The sequence below is a fragment of the Haliaeetus leucocephalus genome, unplaced genomic scaffold (genome assembly GCF_000737465.1).
Source record: "Haliaeetus leucocephalus isolate CR32 unplaced genomic scaffold, Haliaeetus_leucocephalus-4.0 Scaffold871, whole genome shotgun sequence".
Lineage (NCBI taxonomy): Eukaryota > Metazoa > Chordata > Aves > Accipitriformes > Accipitridae > Haliaeetus > Haliaeetus leucocephalus.
In genome coordinates this window covers 4,584,603-4,604,719 of record NW_010973307.1, presented here as the reverse complement: position 1 = coordinate 4,604,719, position 20,117 = coordinate 4,584,603, and the positions used below count along the sequence as shown (strand labels likewise).

The 20,117-nt window shown below is 52.8% G+C and overlaps 1 protein-coding gene across 1 annotated transcript; it reads right to left on the bottom strand.

Moving 5' to 3' along the window:
• Positions 1-1,926: 1,926 nt before the first annotated feature.
• Positions 1,927-14,270, bottom strand: LOC104841503 (angiopoietin-related protein 7-like). Its single transcript, XM_010583209.1, has 6 exons — positions 13,833-14,270; positions 7,853-8,075; positions 5,559-5,696; positions 3,997-4,213; positions 2,599-2,794; positions 1,927-2,073 (listed from the first exon to the last, which is right to left on the bottom strand). Exons 1-6 carry the CDS (start codon positions 14,268-14,270, stop codon positions 1,927-1,929), a joined length of 1,359 nt encoding a protein of 452 aa, XP_010581511.1.
• Between the last annotated feature and the right edge of the window lie 5,847 nt (positions 14,271-20,117).

The window sequence follows — 20,117 nt, the reverse complement described above, 5'->3', positions numbered from 1 at the left end:
GGTACCCAACTGCATGGGATGACCCTGGACAACTCGCTGGACTCTCCATCAAGGCTATGTCCAAAAGACTTAGTGGAAGAGGGTAAAAAGGGAGACACTTGCACACTGGTATGAAAAGTTGTGGGGAAGGAAGGGTGGTAAAACTGTAGTTCAGCAGTAGCAGTGTGTGATTCATATGGTTTAAGAGTGATACCTTTATTGTTGTGTTTAATAAAGTGCAAAATCAGATTGTAGATTAATAATGATAATGTGATCATTAGTTAATTAGGTTGTTGCTTATTCAAGTGATTTATTAGCCTCTTAGCAGGCTATTGCTTACCCAGGGAACCTCATGGCCTTTTGAATGCCTGCTGTCCAAAGAGGGAGGCTTGGACCCTGACAGAACAGTGTTACATCTGAGACACGCGTGCCATGGGGCAAGAAAGCTCTCCTCCCACCGCTGGTAGTGTCCAGATGTTCACAGCAAGTGATGGTACAACTGCAGCATAGACCAGCCCATTGCAACACCCAAACACCATCGGATATGTCTTGGGAACACCCCTCAAAGAAGACTGCCAAGGCCAAGCTAGCAGAGGGAAAGACAAATTATGTTGTTTTATTATCTTGGGGATATTAGTTTGTAGGATGCTTGGAAGGTAACTTCTCCACTTGGTTCACTGATGAAAAATGAGGTTCCAGGCAAAATAATAGTCCAGATTAGTGTAAAAGCTACAGAAACCATCAGGGAGCCAGAAAAGCATCAAGTGGGAGGCAAGTAGTTGGGAGGAAAGGTGCTTTGTCTCTAATACAACTGCCTTTCCTCTTCGCTGAAGCCTCTTTGAACTCATCTGTGCACAGGAAAAAGGTAATCTAATTAAATATTCGTCACCAAACACAACCAGGGCTGAGGCCAAGTCCCAGCCTCCATCTCTTGATCCTGTGAGGAGGCAAAGTCACGAAAAAAGGAGGATCTCTCGCTGCAACTACAAGTGGAAAATTAAAAGACAGCAATGATGATTTTTCTTTATCCAGTGTAAGGCAGTAAAAAAAGACTTAAAATCATGTGTGATCATTCCTGCAGACCACTTCTAGGGTGGATAGAAAACTCATCCCAAGTTCTTTGCCAGAGAAAGGACGGAAAGGTGAAAATGGAATGGAAAATGGAAAACCTTCTGTATTTTTTATTTTTAAATCTTTTCTCTTGAAGTATTATTATCGCAGTTAGCTAATGTCCATGTGTGTAACACAATCCCTGCCAGAGAAGGCGAGGGCCACTGCAGACCTTCCTCCTCGTTTGCCCATGACACCATCCCTGGGCGATGCACGCTGCCTCTCCCAGCTTTCCTCAGGGCCATCTCAGCACCTTGGAGCCACCCTACCACATCCCTGGGGTGGTGGACCTACGGACGCAGTGAGGTGAACAGAGAAATTCTGCCAACACTGGAGAGATGCTCATCTTACGGCACAAGAACCGGTCCATCACATCCCATGCAGAAAACTCGTACAGTGTTGCTGGTTCTTTGCTTCCCTCTAAAATACTGTTGGGTTGGTAGACAGAGCACTCAATATCTCCGCTCGACGTAAGGTCCAGCCTCAGTGTGTGGCTGACTCCCATCACCTGGTCAACTGGATTTAGTCTCAAGCCTTGGGTATGCCCAAGCTTGCCAAAAACAGCTGCTACCCACTGAAACGGCAAGCCACATGCTTGTCTTTGCAAAGCCCTTCTCAGCAACCACTTCCATGTTTTTAGGAGAGCTTTCACCAACCAAACACTTGTTGAAGGTCTTGACACCTCTGCTGTTGGTTCAATTCTCTCAAAAGCAAACAGGCATGGTAGCTGAGCCCCCCCAGGATCTCCAGCGTCAATTTTTGCTCACATCAAATTACTTCCAGCCCTCTGTTCCCAACGTTCAATATGACGTGAAATGAAGGACGTCCCAGGCTCGTTCATGGGGAAAGGTGGGGCCGGAAAGTGCGTGGTCGAATCATCATGACCACCTTCCTCAGGGAATAGTAGTCTGTGTCCTTCCACGAGTACCACACAATACCATCTGGCCCCAGGATCTTGCGGTTTTTAATGGAGTATCGGCCGCCCTGTGATGCAGAGAAAGAAGGCTGGTCAGGCATGGGAAACACATGGAAGCATCATCTGGATGGGAGCATCGGAAAACCAATTGCTCTGAAACACTGGAGCAAAGAGCTTAATGACCATGCAGTGAAAAACGCACGTAAAGCCCAACATTTTTCAAATGGTCCCAGTGGAGCTGGCACCCATCTGTCTCAGGCTGTGAGTCACCCGTACCACAAGTTTCCACCACACAGTCCCAAATGCAGCGTGCGAGGTGTCTCAACACCCATGTCTGGCCAATGGCACTGAAAAGGCTGGACTTCCTTGGTGCCCAGCACTCATTTTGTTCTCTCCCTGGAGAGCAGAGACTGGTCAAGCCAGGAAGGACTGCTATGATGTGAGGACTGACAGCCTCCTCTCAACCCTGGACCTCGTGTGCTAACATCTGCAGCCTCATCCCTCCACCTTTCCTTGCAGTACACCCTGTTGAGGTTGGAGAAATAGGACTGGTTGGAGAAAAAGCACCTTGTGTCCTCGTCCCTCCACCTTACCTTGTAGTACACCCCGTTGAGGTTGGAGAAAAAGCACTGGTGGTACCACCAACCTCCATGGGAAATCTCAGCACAGATGTTCCCCGAGTCGGGTGTGCTGAAGCTCCTCTTGTTGTGGTACCAGGCAAAGGAATCCTCCACTGTCCCGCTGAACCCATCAACGTGCAGGCGGTAATAGTTTGACTCGTCCTCAATGCTGCAAGTAACAGAAGTGGGACTATTTAATGGGGAGTGTTTGAGTCTACTTTCCAACCTGGATACTGCATTCCTGGTGTGGACACCTAGCAATCATTGAGCTGCTTTGGCCAGCCTCCCTGCTATGATTCACCACCTCTAGAAGCCAAAGACGTTGTATTTTCCCTTTTGTGGGATGTGCATGATTTTGTCATGACTCAGGGCGCTTGTTAGAGGTCTGAACTGGGCAGACCGTGACTCTAAAACCACAATAAAGGACTGCAGCAGCTTTGGCAAGACAGTTGCCTCTAATTACACAGCACTGCCTCCTCTCCACATAACAAGCATCCTGCTCTTCACCTAGACTGAGCTAATTAGTAATTTCCCCCTGGGCTAGCAAAGGCTGAAGGTCACTGCTGTTGCACATGACAACTGATGAGAAGAGTCAGGGTGACCATTCAGAGCACGCATTTGCTGGTGGAAGATGCTTCACAGCACATTCAGGCAATGGGATTTTTTTTTCACAGCAATTTTGGGGTCTACTCTAAGCCCTCAAGCTTCAAGTGTCCATAAGGTGCAGTGCTCCCTTGGACATCCTCCCACAGTGGATTACTCCACAGTCACCCACAAGTATTTCCCGTAGAGACAAGGAAGTAGTTCATCTGGGACAGTCTAGACAGAGCTGGTCACCCCTGCTTAAGAAGGGATGTGGCTGATGTGGTATGGATAAACAAAACACCAGAGGAGTGGGAGAGCTAGAGACACTGAAGGACATTACAACAGGTCCAGCAAGTAAATGAGTAAAGAGGGTAAATATCAAAACACAACTCTACACCAGAGAGATGCTGGAGGGCCTGCCCAGCAAGACCATGGGATTCAAGCCCCTGTTTTTGACATAGAGCTCAATAATTTTGGCAGAAAAAATACCCCTCAACAGCTGGGGACTGTCCATTAGGTCCTACAGCTCCCTTCTGCTGGGGCTGTGGATGTTGGCCATGGCCAAAAGACACTGCACATTTGCTAGCTCACATCCAGGCTTCAACCTGGAGCAAAATTTGGTGGTAAAATCCAGGTGAGGAAGAAAGGATAGACAACCTGGGCCCAGTCTGAAAAGCTCTCTAGACAGAGTCATTCTGACCACAATGGGGTTCCCATGTCTGAAGGTCTCCCGACGTTGAACCAGTTGCATCTATGAGAACCAGGGAAGGCCATCCCACTTTCTACCTGAAGACCTGGTAGAAGGCATGCTTGTGCTTGTTGTTCCAGTCCTCCAGGTCGATGCGCAGAGAGTAGTCCCCTTGGCTCGTCATCTTGTGGATGTTCTCATTGCCCAGCCAGAACTCGCCACTGAGGTCCCCAAAACCCTCCTTGTACTCGTTCCAGGTCCGGTTGAAGTCAACTGAGCCATCCTGACGCCTCTGGATGACTGTCCAGCCCCCACCTGCCAGGAGAGAGAGAGATCATAAAATGGGAGTCTCCAGGGAGCATCCAAAGGTCCCAGACAGACCCCTTACTGGTGTCACCTCTGAGGATCCATCTGCAGCTCAGCAAGGTGTCTCCTTGTCCTATGTCCTCCCACCAACTGGCAAAACACAGGGGATAAAACGTGATGCCCATCATAGCTCACAGAAAGACGCTCCTACGTCTCCCATGTCAGTTCATGATGGTGTTCCCCTGTTGGCTGTCAAAGGGTCATTCCAGATCTTAAGGTGATTTTAAATGAGAGAGAGATGGTAGTTTTCAGGAGGCAAATGTTTTGGGACTGGAACAAACTAGACATCCTGGAGTTTGGAGATTATTACGTACTGTTCCTGCAGCACCACAGAGGCACACAAGCTCTCCCAGTATTGTCTCACTGTCTCCATCTGCTCTCCCATCTGTCCAAATCCCTCTCTCCTCTGTCATTTTATTCCAATTTTTGTAGCCTGGGGCGGGGGGGGGGGGGGACCGGACTGGGCCATCTTGTTATTCGCTGTTTGTACAGCCTGTCACTCTACAGTGTCCAAGATTGTGTTGATGGTCATGCAAATAATAGTAATGACATAACAGAGACCACATTGTCTGAACAACCTGTTTCTTAATGAGCACGTGCATCCCAAAGCTGCAATCACCTGTAGATCCTCCGACAGGCGAGATGCCTGCGTGTGGGGAGCTGCACCCCTTCCTCCAGCATGGGACGCGTTGATGTGACACATCCTTCTGGGCTGGAGTAGATCCATGGGGCAATTCACTGCCCCATTTCCCTGACGATTGCTGTTCTTCCAAAACTCAAGTGTTGCAAACTAATTTTGTTAGTGAGTTTGTGCCTTGGGATGACAGTAGCGTGCTCTGTACGGATATTTAGACAGCAAGGCTGTGGGAGGTCACCTGCTTTCTCACTTATACTCCAAAATATCTGTGGGAGAGGATCTATCTCTCCCCTCCTCAGTTCAGCACAGCTACAACCAGTGGTTGACCACACATAGCCCTCAACTACCCAGAGATGCTCCAGATACCCAGAGTGTTGCAAATATCTTGGATGCATGAGGACATCTCAAAGAGCACTAAACGCCTGTATTTAGACAACCGAATTCCAGCCATACTGTCTGAAGTATTCATCCAAACCCCTCCTTTCGTCAGCAGAGAGGCCAAGTCCTCTGTCCCTGGGGAAGAGCCCTTCTGGAGACGCTACTCTTGCTGACTATGAAGTAGCTTAGAAATAGCCCAGATATAAGACGCAAATCTCAGGTTAGACAAATCCCACCCAAAGCTCTGCTGGAAGATGTTGTAGGTGCCTCCTGCAGTACCTTCGGTGTCCATCTCACACAGCACTTCGATAGGCATCCCTCCGACCGAGGGCATGATGCTGTAGACCCCAGACCGTCGGAGCCCATTGTAGTAAACAGAAGCGCAGTCGATGGGGCAGTTCCTGGCGTGCTTCACCTCTAAGCAAGAAAGCAGAGAAACATGGTGTTTAGTGCACAGCGTGGAGAAAGGAGCACACAACCAAAGCCAGAATCTTTTTCATGCAATTGTAATGCAGAGCCCGACAAATAATCCTGGATTCAGAGCTGCTTCTGAAGCTGAAAACCTCTGCAGCACACCAGCTTCATGCCTGAGTGCAGTGGCTTATTAGTGATAAGGTTCGTTAGCACAGATCTGCACTTAAGAATGCTGTGGCTGAGGAATGATCTTCAGTTCAACTGGTTTTGTAATGGCAACACAGAAATGACATGCATTTTGCCAGGCTCAAATTAGATTGTATCTCCCACCAAAACATCTTATATATTGACAAAGAATTGGCCGGTTCTCCAGCAATGGTCGGTGTAGATAATAGCAGAAGGTTTTTCTTCTCCCAAACTTCTGCTGTAGGTTTTGTCTTACAAGGAAAGGGGATCAAAATTGTTCTGGAGTACCTAAGGACGTTTTTAACTGGGATATGTCAGGTGGGATTTATTTCACGTGGCACCAGCCATCTACACTTCAGGCGGGCAGTCTCAGCTAGTCCTTAGAGACAGGCTTCTGCAGAGGGCAATTTATCCTGGTTTTATGTGGAGAGGAGAGAAGACCTGCTCTCCCAGCTCCCTCCATCACCCACCGAAGGAGCTCAGCTGAGTTCTCTGCACAGAGCTGCATGCGGACATCCGAGATGCCCTGGGGCTGGCTTCCAGCAGTCCCGTGTAGGTCCTGTCTTGTATCTGCTGGGCTTATGTGGATGTTTTGGATGCTCCAGAGTATTTCAGGTGGCACTAGGTGTCAGGTGAACTGAGACCCTAGTCATAGCAGTGGAAAGAGCATGCTGAATTGCTCTCGGTCCATGCACTCATTGCCCTGTTATCTTAAATATCCAGCTCATGTAGGGACATGTATATGTAGATACCCAACATGAAGCATCTTCACTTGTGACCTGAGCCTCGCTGGTGGGATGAATCCCATCTTTAGAAAGAAAGGTAGGTCGCACAGGCAGCTCCCCTTCCTTTTACACACACAGCTAGACCAGCCTGAAGCACAGTGTTGCCTGAATACCGGACTGGGATCACTGGGAGAACCAGGACCCTGAGGGAGGGCAGAAAGCACGCATTGGAGATGATTGCCCTTCCATGAGGCACACAGAAAGGATGAGACCACGGAACTGGCAGATGACAAAAGCTCCTTGTGGATGGGAAAGTAAGTCCAGGGTGGGGAATGATGGACGAATAGTTGCAACACCCCAGACCACCAACTAGAGAGTGTGGTGGCTGTGGGGTCCCCTGCAGATTGGGGACATCCTTTGAGGTGGGCACCAACCGACAGTGTTGCTGCAGGGGAGTGTGGGGGGGAAACCAGTTGTGCGCAGCAAGCAGAGGTCAGGGAGAGGCAATCTAGACCCAGCAAGCACCTGGACAGCATGCAGAGCCCAATCCCATGTAAAGTTAGTCAGCTAGAAGTGCTGCATCAACTGGCATTCTCCAGGCCAGAGAAGTCACCATCCCGGTCACATCAAGTTATCGAGATGAATCCCTGCTCTGGCTTGCACAGAGCAAAACATTCCAGGGACTAACAAGGAAAACAGCCAAAAACCTAGCAAAAATCTAAATGCATTAATTAAAAAATGCATGTGAGAAATAACAGAAAATAGTTGTTTTTCAAAGTTGAAGAGTTTCACCAAAGCCCTAATTTCATGCTGCAAATTTTTTAAGAAAAAAAAAATTCTTGGGTTTTTGTGGGTTTTTTTGGATGGAAAAACAGCCTCTGGCTTTGGGAGGAAGGCTCATGCAGCTGACTGCAGGTGGGGTGATGTTGGAAGCAACACCAACCTGGCTGTCAGAGCCTTGAGCTGCTCCCTGCGAGCATCCCACACCATCCGTGGAGAGAAAAAGGAGGCACTGAGGGGCAGGACCCCTCTCCTAGACAGCACAGAAGCCATCCCCAGAGGTGTCCATTGCTCTGAGGAACCCTCCTGGCTGCCTTGGAAAGGCAGGTTGGGTGATATCGGACTCCTGGCCAATGCAAAGGGGATTTAAAGCAGTGTTCCCACAGCCTTTTCCTTCAGTCCCCCAAGAGAGAGAGGATGTAAGGGCGAAGCATCCCCTCCCAGCCAGCCCCAGCAGCTCCCCATCACCTGGATGGTGCATCTCCTCCTGCAGCCTCATCTCGGCGGGGCCGAGGCAGGTAGGATTGCGCCAGGCCCAGTCGGTCAGGACAGAAATGTTGTTTATCTGTGCCTGCATGTCGTAGAGCAGCGTGGCCTGGATGTGCTGCAGGGTGCTGGCCTCGCTGTATCGATGCTCCAGGTCCTGCACCCGTTGAGCCAGGCTGTGGTTCCGGCCGGCCGCCTCCTCGTGCTGTGGGCAGGGAGAAAGGTGGGATGCGGGGGATGCCTGGGGACCGGTGCGGAACCGGTGGCATGGCCCCAGGACCCCCTAGGGATGGGCAGGCAGGGGAGCAAAAGGGCAGAGGAGTGCTCACTGCTCGCACCAACAGCGACCAAGGACCACAAGGACGGTGCCCGCATCCTCGCCCTCACCCTGCATCCCCGTACTGGTCCCCAGCTCACTGTGGGAGCCACAGGCAGGTCGATATTCCCAAGCTGTGGTGCAGGCAGGGCATGCACAGGCAAGCCTAGGGCTGCAAGAGCAGGGCAAGCATCTAGAATTCCTCTCCAAACACCTTCAGTCGGCAACCTGTTGTAACGTGGATGTGGCCTCTATGTATTTAGCAATGCCACCGCAGCTGGGTTTTCCTTCCAAAAAGTTGTCCAGTCTCCCCTTGAACCATATAATATTTTCTAACATTATAAGTGTCTCCACAGCTTATCAACACGTTGCATGATGAGCTTGCATCGCCCGCTCTTTGGGCAATGGCTGGTGTCCTATAAAGAGCAATGACCACATCCATGCTATGCAAGGAGTGGGTGTGGTACAGGACCCCAGCCCCTTTCACAACCCTTTTGCTGCTTGTTTTTAGGACAACCAGTCTCTGATCCTATGTAAAAATATATGTGAAGCTGGCTGGAGATGCCCACAGCTCGTGCCAGGAGATGGGCACCCCGAGCCCCACCAGCACGCACTGAACATGCCGCAGACACAGTCACTGCAGACACGCTTGCCTCTCTTGTTCAGTGCTCCCAGCCCATTAGATGGCAGAGCAGGCCCTAAACAGCACCTCCAAAATCCCACAGCACCCTGGGAATCCACCCTCCCTCCCCTGAGCAATGCAACAGCTCTACACCGTGCTCCCCAATCCCTCCTGAGGGTCTGGCAATCCCAGACCCCCATCTGCAGCAGAGGGATGCTGGGTCTCCACCAGCGCTGCCCTTCCCTGTCCGTCTCTTCCTCCATCACCCACTCCGCATCATTGTCTTGGGCTCACAAGTCACCTCGAGACCCCGAAAATAAATGAGTTTATATTCCCCCCTCCCTGTCCCCAGAGACAGGGGCAAATCTGGATTTTCAAGTGTCCGTGCAAGCATGTGGCTTATTGAATATTCCTGGGGACACAGAGATCTGGCACTTGATTCATCAGTACCTGCAAAAGTGCAGTAGTGCTGCTGAGGGTTGGGGAATTCCTTCAGCTGGAAGGGGTTTGCATGCCCAGAATATGGGTTTTTCCCTTCCAGCTGCTCCCAGGACCCAGCTCACCCCTCAGTCCCCATTCCTGCCAGGACAGGTCTGAGCTTGCCGTTCCCAGGAGATGGCATCACCACTGCTGGGTTATTGTACCAGTAACTAATGGCAGCTCTGTAATATCCTTCCCAATGCTGCTTGAGCATTGCCTCCATGGCCCTGCTAAAAGCCCATCAAACCTGCCCGTATCCTAAAATCCAGAGCAGCTAGATAGGCAGGGGCAGCAAAGTGGGAATTATGGCATGCAACGACATGGTGCTTTCCTTCTCAGGACTGCAACGTCTCCGGTTCTACCATAAATCAGCCGTCCCCCCCCAGCCTGCTCTGTGAGCTGTGACTGATACAGGCTTCTTCCAGCTCCCTTCACCCACGCATCAGCTCTCCGAGTAAACCCCATGATGCTTTCTCCCAGACAGTCTCCTCCTCCACAGTTGATACCTTTTTTTTCCTGCTGCTGATTAAAAACAGCACAGCCAGACCACCGCGGTGGTGCCCTGATGCTGCTCCCTTCACCACATCCCTCTGCACCGGTGGGACCGGGGCTGTAATTTTGCACCGTGGGGTCCTGCTCTGTGCATGCCCCAGCCGTGCAAATGCAATAGGAGTGGAAATACACAGGGAGGGCTGAGTGAGCGGGTTGCTTTTGCTCCCTAAATTGCACTGGAAGGAGGGAAGCACGGCAGAGATGGGGTCAACCTGTCTGACCCAGTTTGGGTGTCCCCGTTAGCCCGAGAGGAGCTGTGACCTGGAAGAGCCTGTTGCTCTCACTCAGCTCAGGAAGGAATGCTGAGCTTGGAGAGACGTCTCCGCTTGGATGGACAAGCCCACGCTGAGCTCCCGGAGAAACGCGGATGGCAAACCCCAGGGACACCAACCAGCGGCAGCTGGAGGCTGATTAATGAAGATGGATTAAGGGAGCAACAGCTCCTCGGTGGGAGGAACGGAGGCGGAGGAGACCTACCCAGGCTGACACAGCGGGGAGTTGGGCAGGACGGCTCCTGGGAGATGCAAGGGGATGCAGGAGGAAAGCAGCTGCCCGGGCTGGGCACAGGCGTTGGGAATTGGGCAAACCAACGCAGTGGGAAAACTCCTTACGGGAGAGTCCTGAAGCCGGTGGGGAGCAGCTCAGCAGCTGTTGCTGCTTCTGGTTTCCTCCATGCAGCTGTAACTGCCCGCGCAGCATGCAGCTTTGCTTCTTGCTTTTTTCCCCCCTCCAGTGCTTGGAGGGTGACAGGACACACTCATTGCCGTCAGCTAAACTCTCCAGATTTTGTTTAATTCCTTCTTCTTCTGCACCTCCCATCCCTTTTTTTTTTTTCAGACTCATGAAAAAAACTGAGGTTGGAAGAAATGGCTGGAAGTCTCCAGCCCACCCTCCTGCAGAAAGCAGGGCCAATTTCCAAGCTGGATCTGTTTGCTCAGGGCCTCTTCCAGTCAGGGTCTGAAACTCTCTGCAGATGATCTCAGAAGATCTCAGAGGATGTCCCCTTTCTGAGTGCAGCGGTATCTTGGTGGCACAGATGTTGCTGGCACTGTCCCCCAGGTATGAACCACTCGGAGACACCTCGGTAGGACCTGGGACCTGGCTGCTCCAGGACCCCTGCGTGCACCCCGTGTCCCTCTGCTCTCCTTGTAGGGTGAGGAGCCCAGCAGCACCCCACAGCAGACACATCTCCTTTAGAACTCCTCGCCTGGGTTCCCACTGAGGAGAAACAAGCTCTCCCAACTCATCCCATCCTCCAGGAGACATCCAAGAGGTCCTAGCAGCATCTATGTCTGCACTCACTGCTCAGATCTCTACGAGATCGGCTGGATCCCATAGAGATCCTTGCAAGGCAGACGCTGGAGTTGGGTAGGAATCCCACCCTTCGCTGCTGCTCCAGAAACATCCCTGTCCACCAGCTTCTCCCCAGCTGCCAGACATGGGCTGGAGTGCCAGGGTGTGATGTGAAAGCATCTGCTACCTGTCTAAGGATGATTCAGTAAAAAAAAAAAAAGAAAGAAAGAAAATAGCAGGGAAAGGGATGATAAACTAAGCAAAAAGGCACAGAAAATTACCAGGCGGGTCATAAGGGAGACAATAAGGAAGAGCTGAGGCTTCAGCCACTGCAGATGGGCCAGGAAGGGACCTGCTGGGACATGGCCTTGAACAGGGTCCAGCTGAACCCTGCAGTAGATAAGAAGGGGGAAACACGATTATAAGGACTATTATGGGCTTGTGGGACTGTGTGAAACTAATTATAGGATGTTCAGGGGAAAGGCTAAAGGTGGGGAACGGAGGGTGGATGGGGTAGGAAAATTGAGAGATGGGGGAGTTAAAAAGGGCTGGGCATGAGTAAACCAGCTGCCAGGCAGTGCCCTGGTCCAACTGAGCCTGATCACTGCAGTCTGTTTTCTCTTCTTTTGCAGTCCTTTCCTTAGCTTATTTTTTTCAGTGCAATCTCACTCTCTCCTATGTGTGAGTGCTGCAGGGTCTAAGTGCCTGCAACTGGAGGGACGTGGGCCACAGGGCTCACAGGTCTAGGTCAGGGTGTACATGCATGTGCATGGGCACATCCATGTCTATGTGCATATATAAGTGTATTTTTATGTGCACGTGCATGTGCATGTGTATATGCATATGCATGTGTATATGCATATGCATGTGCACGTGTATGTGCACGTATGAGGGGTCTAAACACCAGCAGCTGGAAAGACCTGAGAGTGTTTGTATTGCCCCGGTGAATTTAATTGTGCTAGCAAACTTCAAGCTGGACCAGCTGGCGAGCAGGAGGAGACCAGCACACAGGCTGAAAAGGGGCAGGATCTGGGCATGGATGTTAGACGGAGTGAGAGCCCATGCTCCGCATCTAATTCCCTCGCCTGGACACCGAGCGTCCTGTTGGAGGCCACCAGCTCAGCTCCCCCTGCAGCCACCACCAGGCAACCAGCATCCCTGGAGGGAGATTCTCCTCCCTCTTCTCTCTGACTCTGAAGAGAACCTGCACAACTGCCATTGACCAAACACCTTGCCTTTAGATGGGTCATTTCAAAGTCTGGAAATGAAGAACGGATTAAGAGCATGAACACTGCAGGGGAAATATTTAGTGCGTTACCATCCATCTCCCTCCTTGGCTCTGAGCGGGAGAGGTCAGTGAAAGAGCTGCAGCTCCAGGTAACACAGAAGTGTGTTTTGGGGCCAGCATAGGGAGCTGGGACTGGGGAAAGACAGATTAAACAGCCCTAAGGGACAAAATGTCACCAGGGGATGAATGTGGGAAGTCAGGAGACCGAAGACTTATTGCACCAGTGTGTCCCAGTGCAAGTGCAAGGAGAAAATGGGAAAGGAGCAGTGGAAAGTGGGTGAGAAGGCAGGATGGGGCCAACAGGGGAGGAGGGGCCCCACGTGGGGGGCACCGAGTGGGTCTGCCTGAGCACAAGCACCCATCCTGACTCACGTGCTTCCCTCCCTTCCTCTGTTGCACCAGGAACATCTCGATCCTGCACAAATACCCACAGCACAGACACCCACCCAACAGCGTGGCCATCCCAGCACTCAAACAGCCCCGCAGCCTGCGGCACGGCCTCACTTTCCCCACGGGGCTGCCCAAACGAGCCTTTCCAAACAGGGATCCCAAGGGCAAGGGTGAAAGGAAGCCAGATAGAGAATAAATCACCCCCAGACCCTAACCATATCAGAGCTCATCTCCTGCAAGAGCACAGACAAGGGTGCTGTTCACCCAGCGGTCTGGGGCTCTTCCAGCTGACATCGGTACACTGCTGCCGGTTCTTCTGCACATCTCATCAACAGCCCGGTGAGGAATCTTAGCTGGGAAATGGCTCCTATGGCCAGCAAAATACACCTTGCTCCCACCCCGTTCCCAGCTACAACCCCATGCAAGCTGCTGCTCTCCGCTGCTGAGCGCCAAGCCAAGTGTTTGCCGGGCAAAACCACGGAGCAGTGCCAAACATCTGAGAGCTTCAGAGGTGCCAAACAAGGTTGGAAAAAAAATGTATTAGCGTGAAGCTTCAGGCTGCGGGGCTGGTGAACGGAGCCAGGGTGGGATGAGCACCAGAAAGGAGACTGCAGGAAGGGTGCCGTGGGCTGGAGGTCAGGGCTTCTCCTGCTCAGCTGTGGCCATCAGCTATGCGGTCCTTCACCAGCCACCCAAAACTCCAGGTCTAGTCTGGGATCCTGCTACGGGCAATGGGATGGATCAGCAACCCCTACGAGACAGGTTCGAAGGTGGAGGAGATAGCACAAATAAAACACTGAAGGTTTTGTGGCTAATGTCACAAAAGATCAGCCCTGGAAGGCTCCTGAGCCATCACAGTAGGAGCAGCTGGGGTTTAATGGATATCCCAGCCCCTGGTCAGAACAAGACCATATGCTTCACTGGGTGTCCTCCCCCTGCAAGCTGCTGGGAGCTGGAAGGGACCGTGGGGAGGGACCGTGGGCACCCGCACGGAGGGGGTCTGCGAAGGGCAGCCCTTTACCTGCAGCTCAAGGACTTTGATGCGGTGCCGGTGGTTCCTCAGCTCCTCCTGTAGCTCTGAAATGAGCTCCCGCAGCTCCAGGACCTGCTGCTTGCGCTCCTCGTTCTCGTGGAGCCAGTAGGACACCTCATCGGTGCAACGAAACATGTCCGGGCACCGCTGCTCATCCCCTTGCGGCAGCGTGGCCACGATCTTACAGCGGCCGTTGGGCAGCACCTGGTTGCTGTACTCGCCACACTGGATCAGGCCCGTGCCCTCCTGGGGTCCCTCGTGGTCTCTGTACGCCGCGGGCAGGGATTTCTGCAGGGAGAGGCTGCACAGCGTGGCCACGAGGATGAGAGATAGCAAACCTGCCCTGGCAGAGCCGGCGCCGGTGGGGCAGACCTCCATCAGGCGGGTGAGGATGATCCCCGGGGATGACCCCACGTGCCTCGTCATCAAAGACCGTTGGGGAGAAAGGTGGCAGTCCCCAGGGCATAACACCAGGTCTTCTCCGGAGAGCTAGCGGGTGAGGTTGCAGCTATATGGGAGCAGAGCATCAGTAGGGATCCTAGAGCTCCCACCGAGGGGGTCACTGCAGGCAAGGGACCTGCCTGTCCCCATAGAGCAGCTTCCCCGACGTCACCTGGTGGCCACCAAGCTGGGACCAGCTCTGGTGAGAGCTCCTCTGCTCTCCTGGCCAGGCTCCACCGGCTTCGTGGGCTGTGTTTCCCTTCCTGCAGAGCTGCTGGTTGGCTTGGAAGGTGTTGAGGTCTGGCCGGGGGTGGTCAGCCCCTGGGGCAGGGCTTTCTGCCCACGCAGGACCATGCATGGGAAGGAGCTGGCTCCCCCAGATGGGGCATCCCACTATGCTGTCATTCCCTGAAATGGGAACCAGAGCAAGGAGACAGGTGACGGAGAGAAAGGATGAGCAACCAACCCTCCCCACCATGCTGCCCACCTGCAGCAAACTGACAAGTCCCCTCACCTTCCCTGGCCCCCTCCAGTCATCCCCATGGGCCAGGGGCTCAGGGCACAGATTTGCAGCTCTCTCCATGTCCCTGTGTGTGACTTTTTCTTGGCAGATGTAACTATAAATGGAGTTATCAAATGAAAGGTGGCCACCTACATGGGGAGCCCAGACCACCAACCCACCCTTGGGCAAGGTTAGACCACCAACCCATCCCCGGGGCAGTCTGGATGGACCCTGGCCATGGGCTGATTGCCCCACATGGGCTCAGGTCCAAGGGAGCATGGAAGGATGGTGGCCTGGCCACCATCCAGGTGAGACAAATACATGACTTGGTCCCTTTTATCCAGAGAAATTGGGCTCCCCATGCAACCAGAGCTGCCCTCTGATCCCTGCCCGACACCAGGGCTCCCAGCCATGGCATCACGCTCTGGGTCTTCTCCCAAGGTTTCTCCCCACCAAAAGCCATCCCCATCCCGCTCTGGTGAGGACAGAGAACTGGGAGGGAGGCCACAGCTCCCCAGCAGCACCCCAGCTCCCAGCAAGCAGCACCCCAGCTCCTGAAATACCTTCAAAAGTCCTGGCCAGGCTCTCCAACGGCGAGAGCAGAGAGCAGTGAGCACTGACTGGCCATGGGGAGCGGGGTGTGATTTAGGGGACACTAAATGCTTATTCCCCTTGATCCTATCATTGCACTATAAATAGGGCCAAGACAGCCGCCAGTCTCAGACAACGCACAGGAGGGAGGAGCGCAGGTCCCTGTGTGACCTTATCAGTGTACAGGGGATTAAGCTGGTGCCTTGGCAGGAGGGCATCACTCCCCCTCGCCTAGAAACCCCCTTTCACAAACCAGGGATGTGTTTTGGGGAGAGGGCAGTTTCATCCAGCATGCAGTGACCTGCCCCATCCCAGAAGTTGCGGGGGGGAAGCTTCCCAACCTGGCCATGGACAGGGGCTTGGGGCAGGGAACAGCCATCATTTATTTTATTCACTAGCCCAGGGCTTTCTTTTTGATTTTGCAAGGGAGTAATGTCAACAGGCTTGCTTAATTACATATGCTAATCATTCAGCTGTAGGGATGCAAGCTGAAACCAGAGATTTCCATATTGAACAAAACTGTTGGCTATTGGGTTTTCTTCCCTTAATGTAAAGAGTTTCTAGATGATGTTCCCAGAGTAATTCCCACAAAGGAGATACTCAAACCGAGGGCCACGCTTGGCTTCAACAGCCACTTGTGGGAGAGAAAAATAAGGCTGAAGCATCCTCCCTGGAGCTGGCAGGAGCTGTGCCAGTGCAGCGGGTAGCCAGCCTGGACAGCAGTGCTGGGTAAAACAGTGGGGAGAGGGACCCTGAGATCAGCCCACAAAGGTCTGCCATAAGGGACAGCAAGAGAAGTGCTGTGTGAAGGGACACGATGGGCAGAGGATGGGAAAATGGGGCTGGGGGCAGGGGGGAGCCAGAAAAAGGGCATTGCAGGGAAGTGAGGAGTGGTGGTCCATCTGGACGTGATGGACGTGAAGACCTTTCGGTGCTGACACTTCTCTTTGGGCTGGATCCCACTGCTGCACCAGCAAACCCCACTCCACCACCACAAGAGTTGTTCCTCTGGTCAGATGTTAGACGTTTACCCTCCAGGTTTGTCCTGAGCGACCCCATGGCCAGTGGAGAGAAAACGGATGCAATGGTAGACACCGAAATGATGATAAGATGAATTGCACCCCACAGATGGCTCTTTATGGGGCAGTATGGGGGGGTATCACGGCAGGGCACCAAGGGGTACATCTTGCTCTCGAATCCCAGCCAAGAGCTCCTCCAGCACGATTAGCTAAAGACCAGCTTTCCTTTATTGCACATGAGTGGATAGACATTTAACATGCTTGTCTACAATGAAATCCATTATCCTTGTCTTTCACAGAGGCCCTGCAGTTCTGATTCCCCCTCTTCATGGCTGGAGGTAGTGGGCGAGAGGAGGTGGAGGAGGGATGGAGCCAGGTACGGCCAGGCCCTTTGTGTGGCCACTCAGGAGGCACTCTCCCCATAAATGTTTGGGCTCCTAAATGGATCTGACCTCCCCTCCTCCAGTCCCTTTGCCTTTCATTTTCCTTCCCTCATTATTCTTGGGAAAAAAAACCCAACCCTCATCCGGATCATTAGCGTCAGAGACGGAGACGGGCGCTGAGTGCCACATGGAAGAGGTGAACGTACATTTCATTCAGTGCCCCTCGAGTGGCATTTTGCTCAAGGCTGCTCCTTCACAAAAGGAGATGTGAAAATGGTCCCCGCTGGCGGCTCACCGCTGGCCGCCCTGACAGGGCTCGATGCAAAGCTGCCTCTTCAGGGAGACAAAGCACAGCCATTTCTTCTGCCTTCGATTGATGTCTGAGTTGTTTGGGGAGCATTTAGAGAGGAGGGGAGAGGGGAAGGGGGGGTGAAATTCAATGAGAGAGCCTGGGCAATGCTAATAGAGATAACGGCTCTGAAAGACTCAAGGTTGAGTGCTCGGCATTTGGTCTGCCCGTCTTCAGCATCCTTCCCCGCTGTTTGGGGGGACATCAGCTATGACCCCTCCAGCGGCCCAGAATTAATTGAAGCCAACACCAAGAGCCCTGGGTACCCCTTGGCCAACTCTTTCCAAAGTCATAGATGCAGATTACACCACCCTGCCAGGGAGTAGCTGTTCTTGAGCATCCATCTCCCCAATGTGCTGTGAAAAGCAGCACCATGAAGCTCTGTGCCACCACCATCCTCCTCTGCCATGAACACGTCTTCTTCTGCTTCCTCCCAAATGCAGGAATGCACAATGTTTCCATGGGCAAGCAACTCTTGCTCTTCCTGCTCCATCCCAAATCCCATTCCATCTGCTCCCCACTGTAGTTCTGGAGGAGATGAGGTCCCCACCGCCATGGCCCAGGTGCTGCAGCCTCTCCTCTGCTCGATGGCCTGTGGCCAGCCTTCAACAGCTCACGTGCCCTCACGTGCAAACAACCTACCGGCTCTCGTTTGGTCTCTCTTTGAGGGAGAAATGTCAAAAAAAAGCAATACTTTTCTTATTCCTGCCCAATGGAGTGAAGACAGCCCCAGGTATCCTTGGCTAAATCTCCATCCCTGATCCTGGTCCCCTGGAGAAAAGGACAAACTAACCCAACTCTACCTACCCCAACCTCTTAAGACTGCAATGACCCAGATTAGCTCCCCCCGCTAACAGCAATAATCAGTGATTTGCTATAAAATAATCAGCAGTAAGAGGCAGTTCAGAGGCTCCTGAAGAGCAGGGAGCCCCAAAAGCAGAGTAAATTTTAGTGCTGCTTCACTGCCCGCGGTCACGCTCCAAAAATATCAGCAAAAGCCATACCCTGAGGTACATGGGCCATGGATTTCCAGGGCTCATGGTCTCCACCAGCTCCAAGCCCTGGATGCAAAACTGCCCTGTGATGCCCTGCCCCGGGTAACCCCCGGGTACATCGGATGGAGATTTAGGGTCCAGCTGGAGCTGGGGAGCTGCTTGTGCTCTGGAAGGCACCGCAGGTCTCAGGGCTGCTTTGGGATCCTGCGGGGATCTGGCTCTGCCCGGGGGTTTTGCTAAGTGCCTTCGCCCTTAATCCTCCCAGAGAGCATCAGCCCTGGGCAGCGGCAGCATCTCGAAGGGGCAAGCAAGGCTGTTCGCACCCCTCGGGGCTGCTCCTCTCTTGGCTCCCCGCAGCCTCCTGAATCCCCCTCCCATCCTCTCTTCTCTCCTGGAATATTCAATGTGTGATTTAAATAGAAAGGAAGTTGCAGAAAGGAGGAAAACGGGACACGGCTGAGTGTCACAGGGGCTGGGGCCAGTTCTCCCGTGGGACCCCAAAATGCAGCATGAGCTCTGGGTTGCAGGAATGAAGTCCCTGCTGGGCTCCTAAACCCTGCCGAAAGCTGGCTCCTCCCTAAGAAGCCGTAATCCCTCTTAGGGGCACGGGCAATAATCAGGGATTTGGCTCTGGGTGTGCAAATGTGTGTGTGTGTGTGTGTGTGTGTGTACAGCATGTGCGTGTGTCTGCGTGTGTATAACTGGGTCAAAAAGAAAAGAAAGGTAGCGTGAATGAGGAAAGAAAATGCTGAATTGGACAATCTGGAGTTCCTGACCCATCTCTCCTATTGCCCCAGAGATGGCTCTGCCCTGGGCTAACCCCCAGGGCCGGGTGCGCACCCGTGCCGGGCAGGAGGGGATGATCCGGTCCCAGTCCTGGAGGGAGGGCAGGATTTATCCACGGCACTTTTAGCCAGCTGAAAGTCAGGCAGCTTCTCCCAGCTCGTGGCCCGGGCTGGCTCCGCTGTCACCAAAGGATTTACATCCCAGGAGGACCTTCGCGTCCTCGGATGGATAGCAGGGACCCGAGAAGCTGCTCCAGGCAGGATGGGTGTCCCTCTGTGGGGACAGGACACCCCCTCAGGAGGGTCACAGCTGTGCCCCTACCCCAGCCATGGATTTGCTGACCCTGTCCTTCCAGGCCAGAAAACAACACAATTTCCAAACCCAGGAGTTGAAATGAGATTTATTCAGTCTAAAAGCAAGGTGCAATATTTATTTACTGGGTTTTTTTAATTATTATTATTACCAGCAGCTGGAATTGAGCGAGATGTGCACCTCAGGGAGGGTTTCCCATGTAACACTGTCTCACCCCTGAGACCTGCTTGCATCCCCAGCCAGAGAGGCAGCAGCCCTCTTCCTGCCCTCCCCGGCTGCTCTGAGCAGTTTCAAAACAGTCCACAATGGAGAGAGCTGAGCCTTCGCAGAGAAAATGGACTTATTCCCATCCAAGCCATTACTCGCTGCTGGGAGTTACAGCCCCAAAGCCCTGTGACCATCTCTCTGCTCCTAGAGCGCACTCACTCTGGGATATCCATGTCTTTCCTGCACTGGGGATGCCCAGGAGTATTTTTGATTCCTTGCATTTCCAAGAAAAAAAGTCAACTGTATTTCCCTCAAAAACTCTTAATGAGGGGGATATAAATTGCAACGGATGGTGGTCAGGACCATTAGTTCTGCTTTGCAGCTCTGTGCTTGCAGAAATGCTGAATGGAGGGGTTTGTGAGCCCTGGCAATGACTGGTGATGCCCTGGTGATGCCCTAGTGATGCCTGGTGATACCTGGTGATGCCCTCGTGATGCCTGATCTAGCACACATGAGAAAAGCAGGTGCACTGGAGAAAGGTCATGGTGGTATTTGTCCATTCACTGCTGTCCAAGGAGATTGGTGTTGGGGGGCAAAACCAGGACAAACAAAACCAGTAATATGCTGGGCTCATCTGCCAAAAGATCAGCAACTATTTCTGCAGCCAAGAGCCTCCTCTGGGTCGTCC

Coding starts and splice junctions, on each gene's coding strand:
- LOC104841503 (XM_010583209.1), bottom strand. CDS start 14,270: ATGACGAGGCACGTGGGGTCATCCCCGGGGATCATCCTCACCCGCCTG. Junction 5,697..7,852: donor GGAGGAGATGCACCATCCAG/GTGATGGGGAGC, acceptor TTTCTTGCTTAG/AGGTGAAGCACGCCAGGAAC. Junction 2,795..3,996: donor GCCTTCTACCAGGTCTTCAG/GTAGAAAGTGGG, acceptor TGTTACTTGCAG/CATTGAGGACGAGTCAAACT.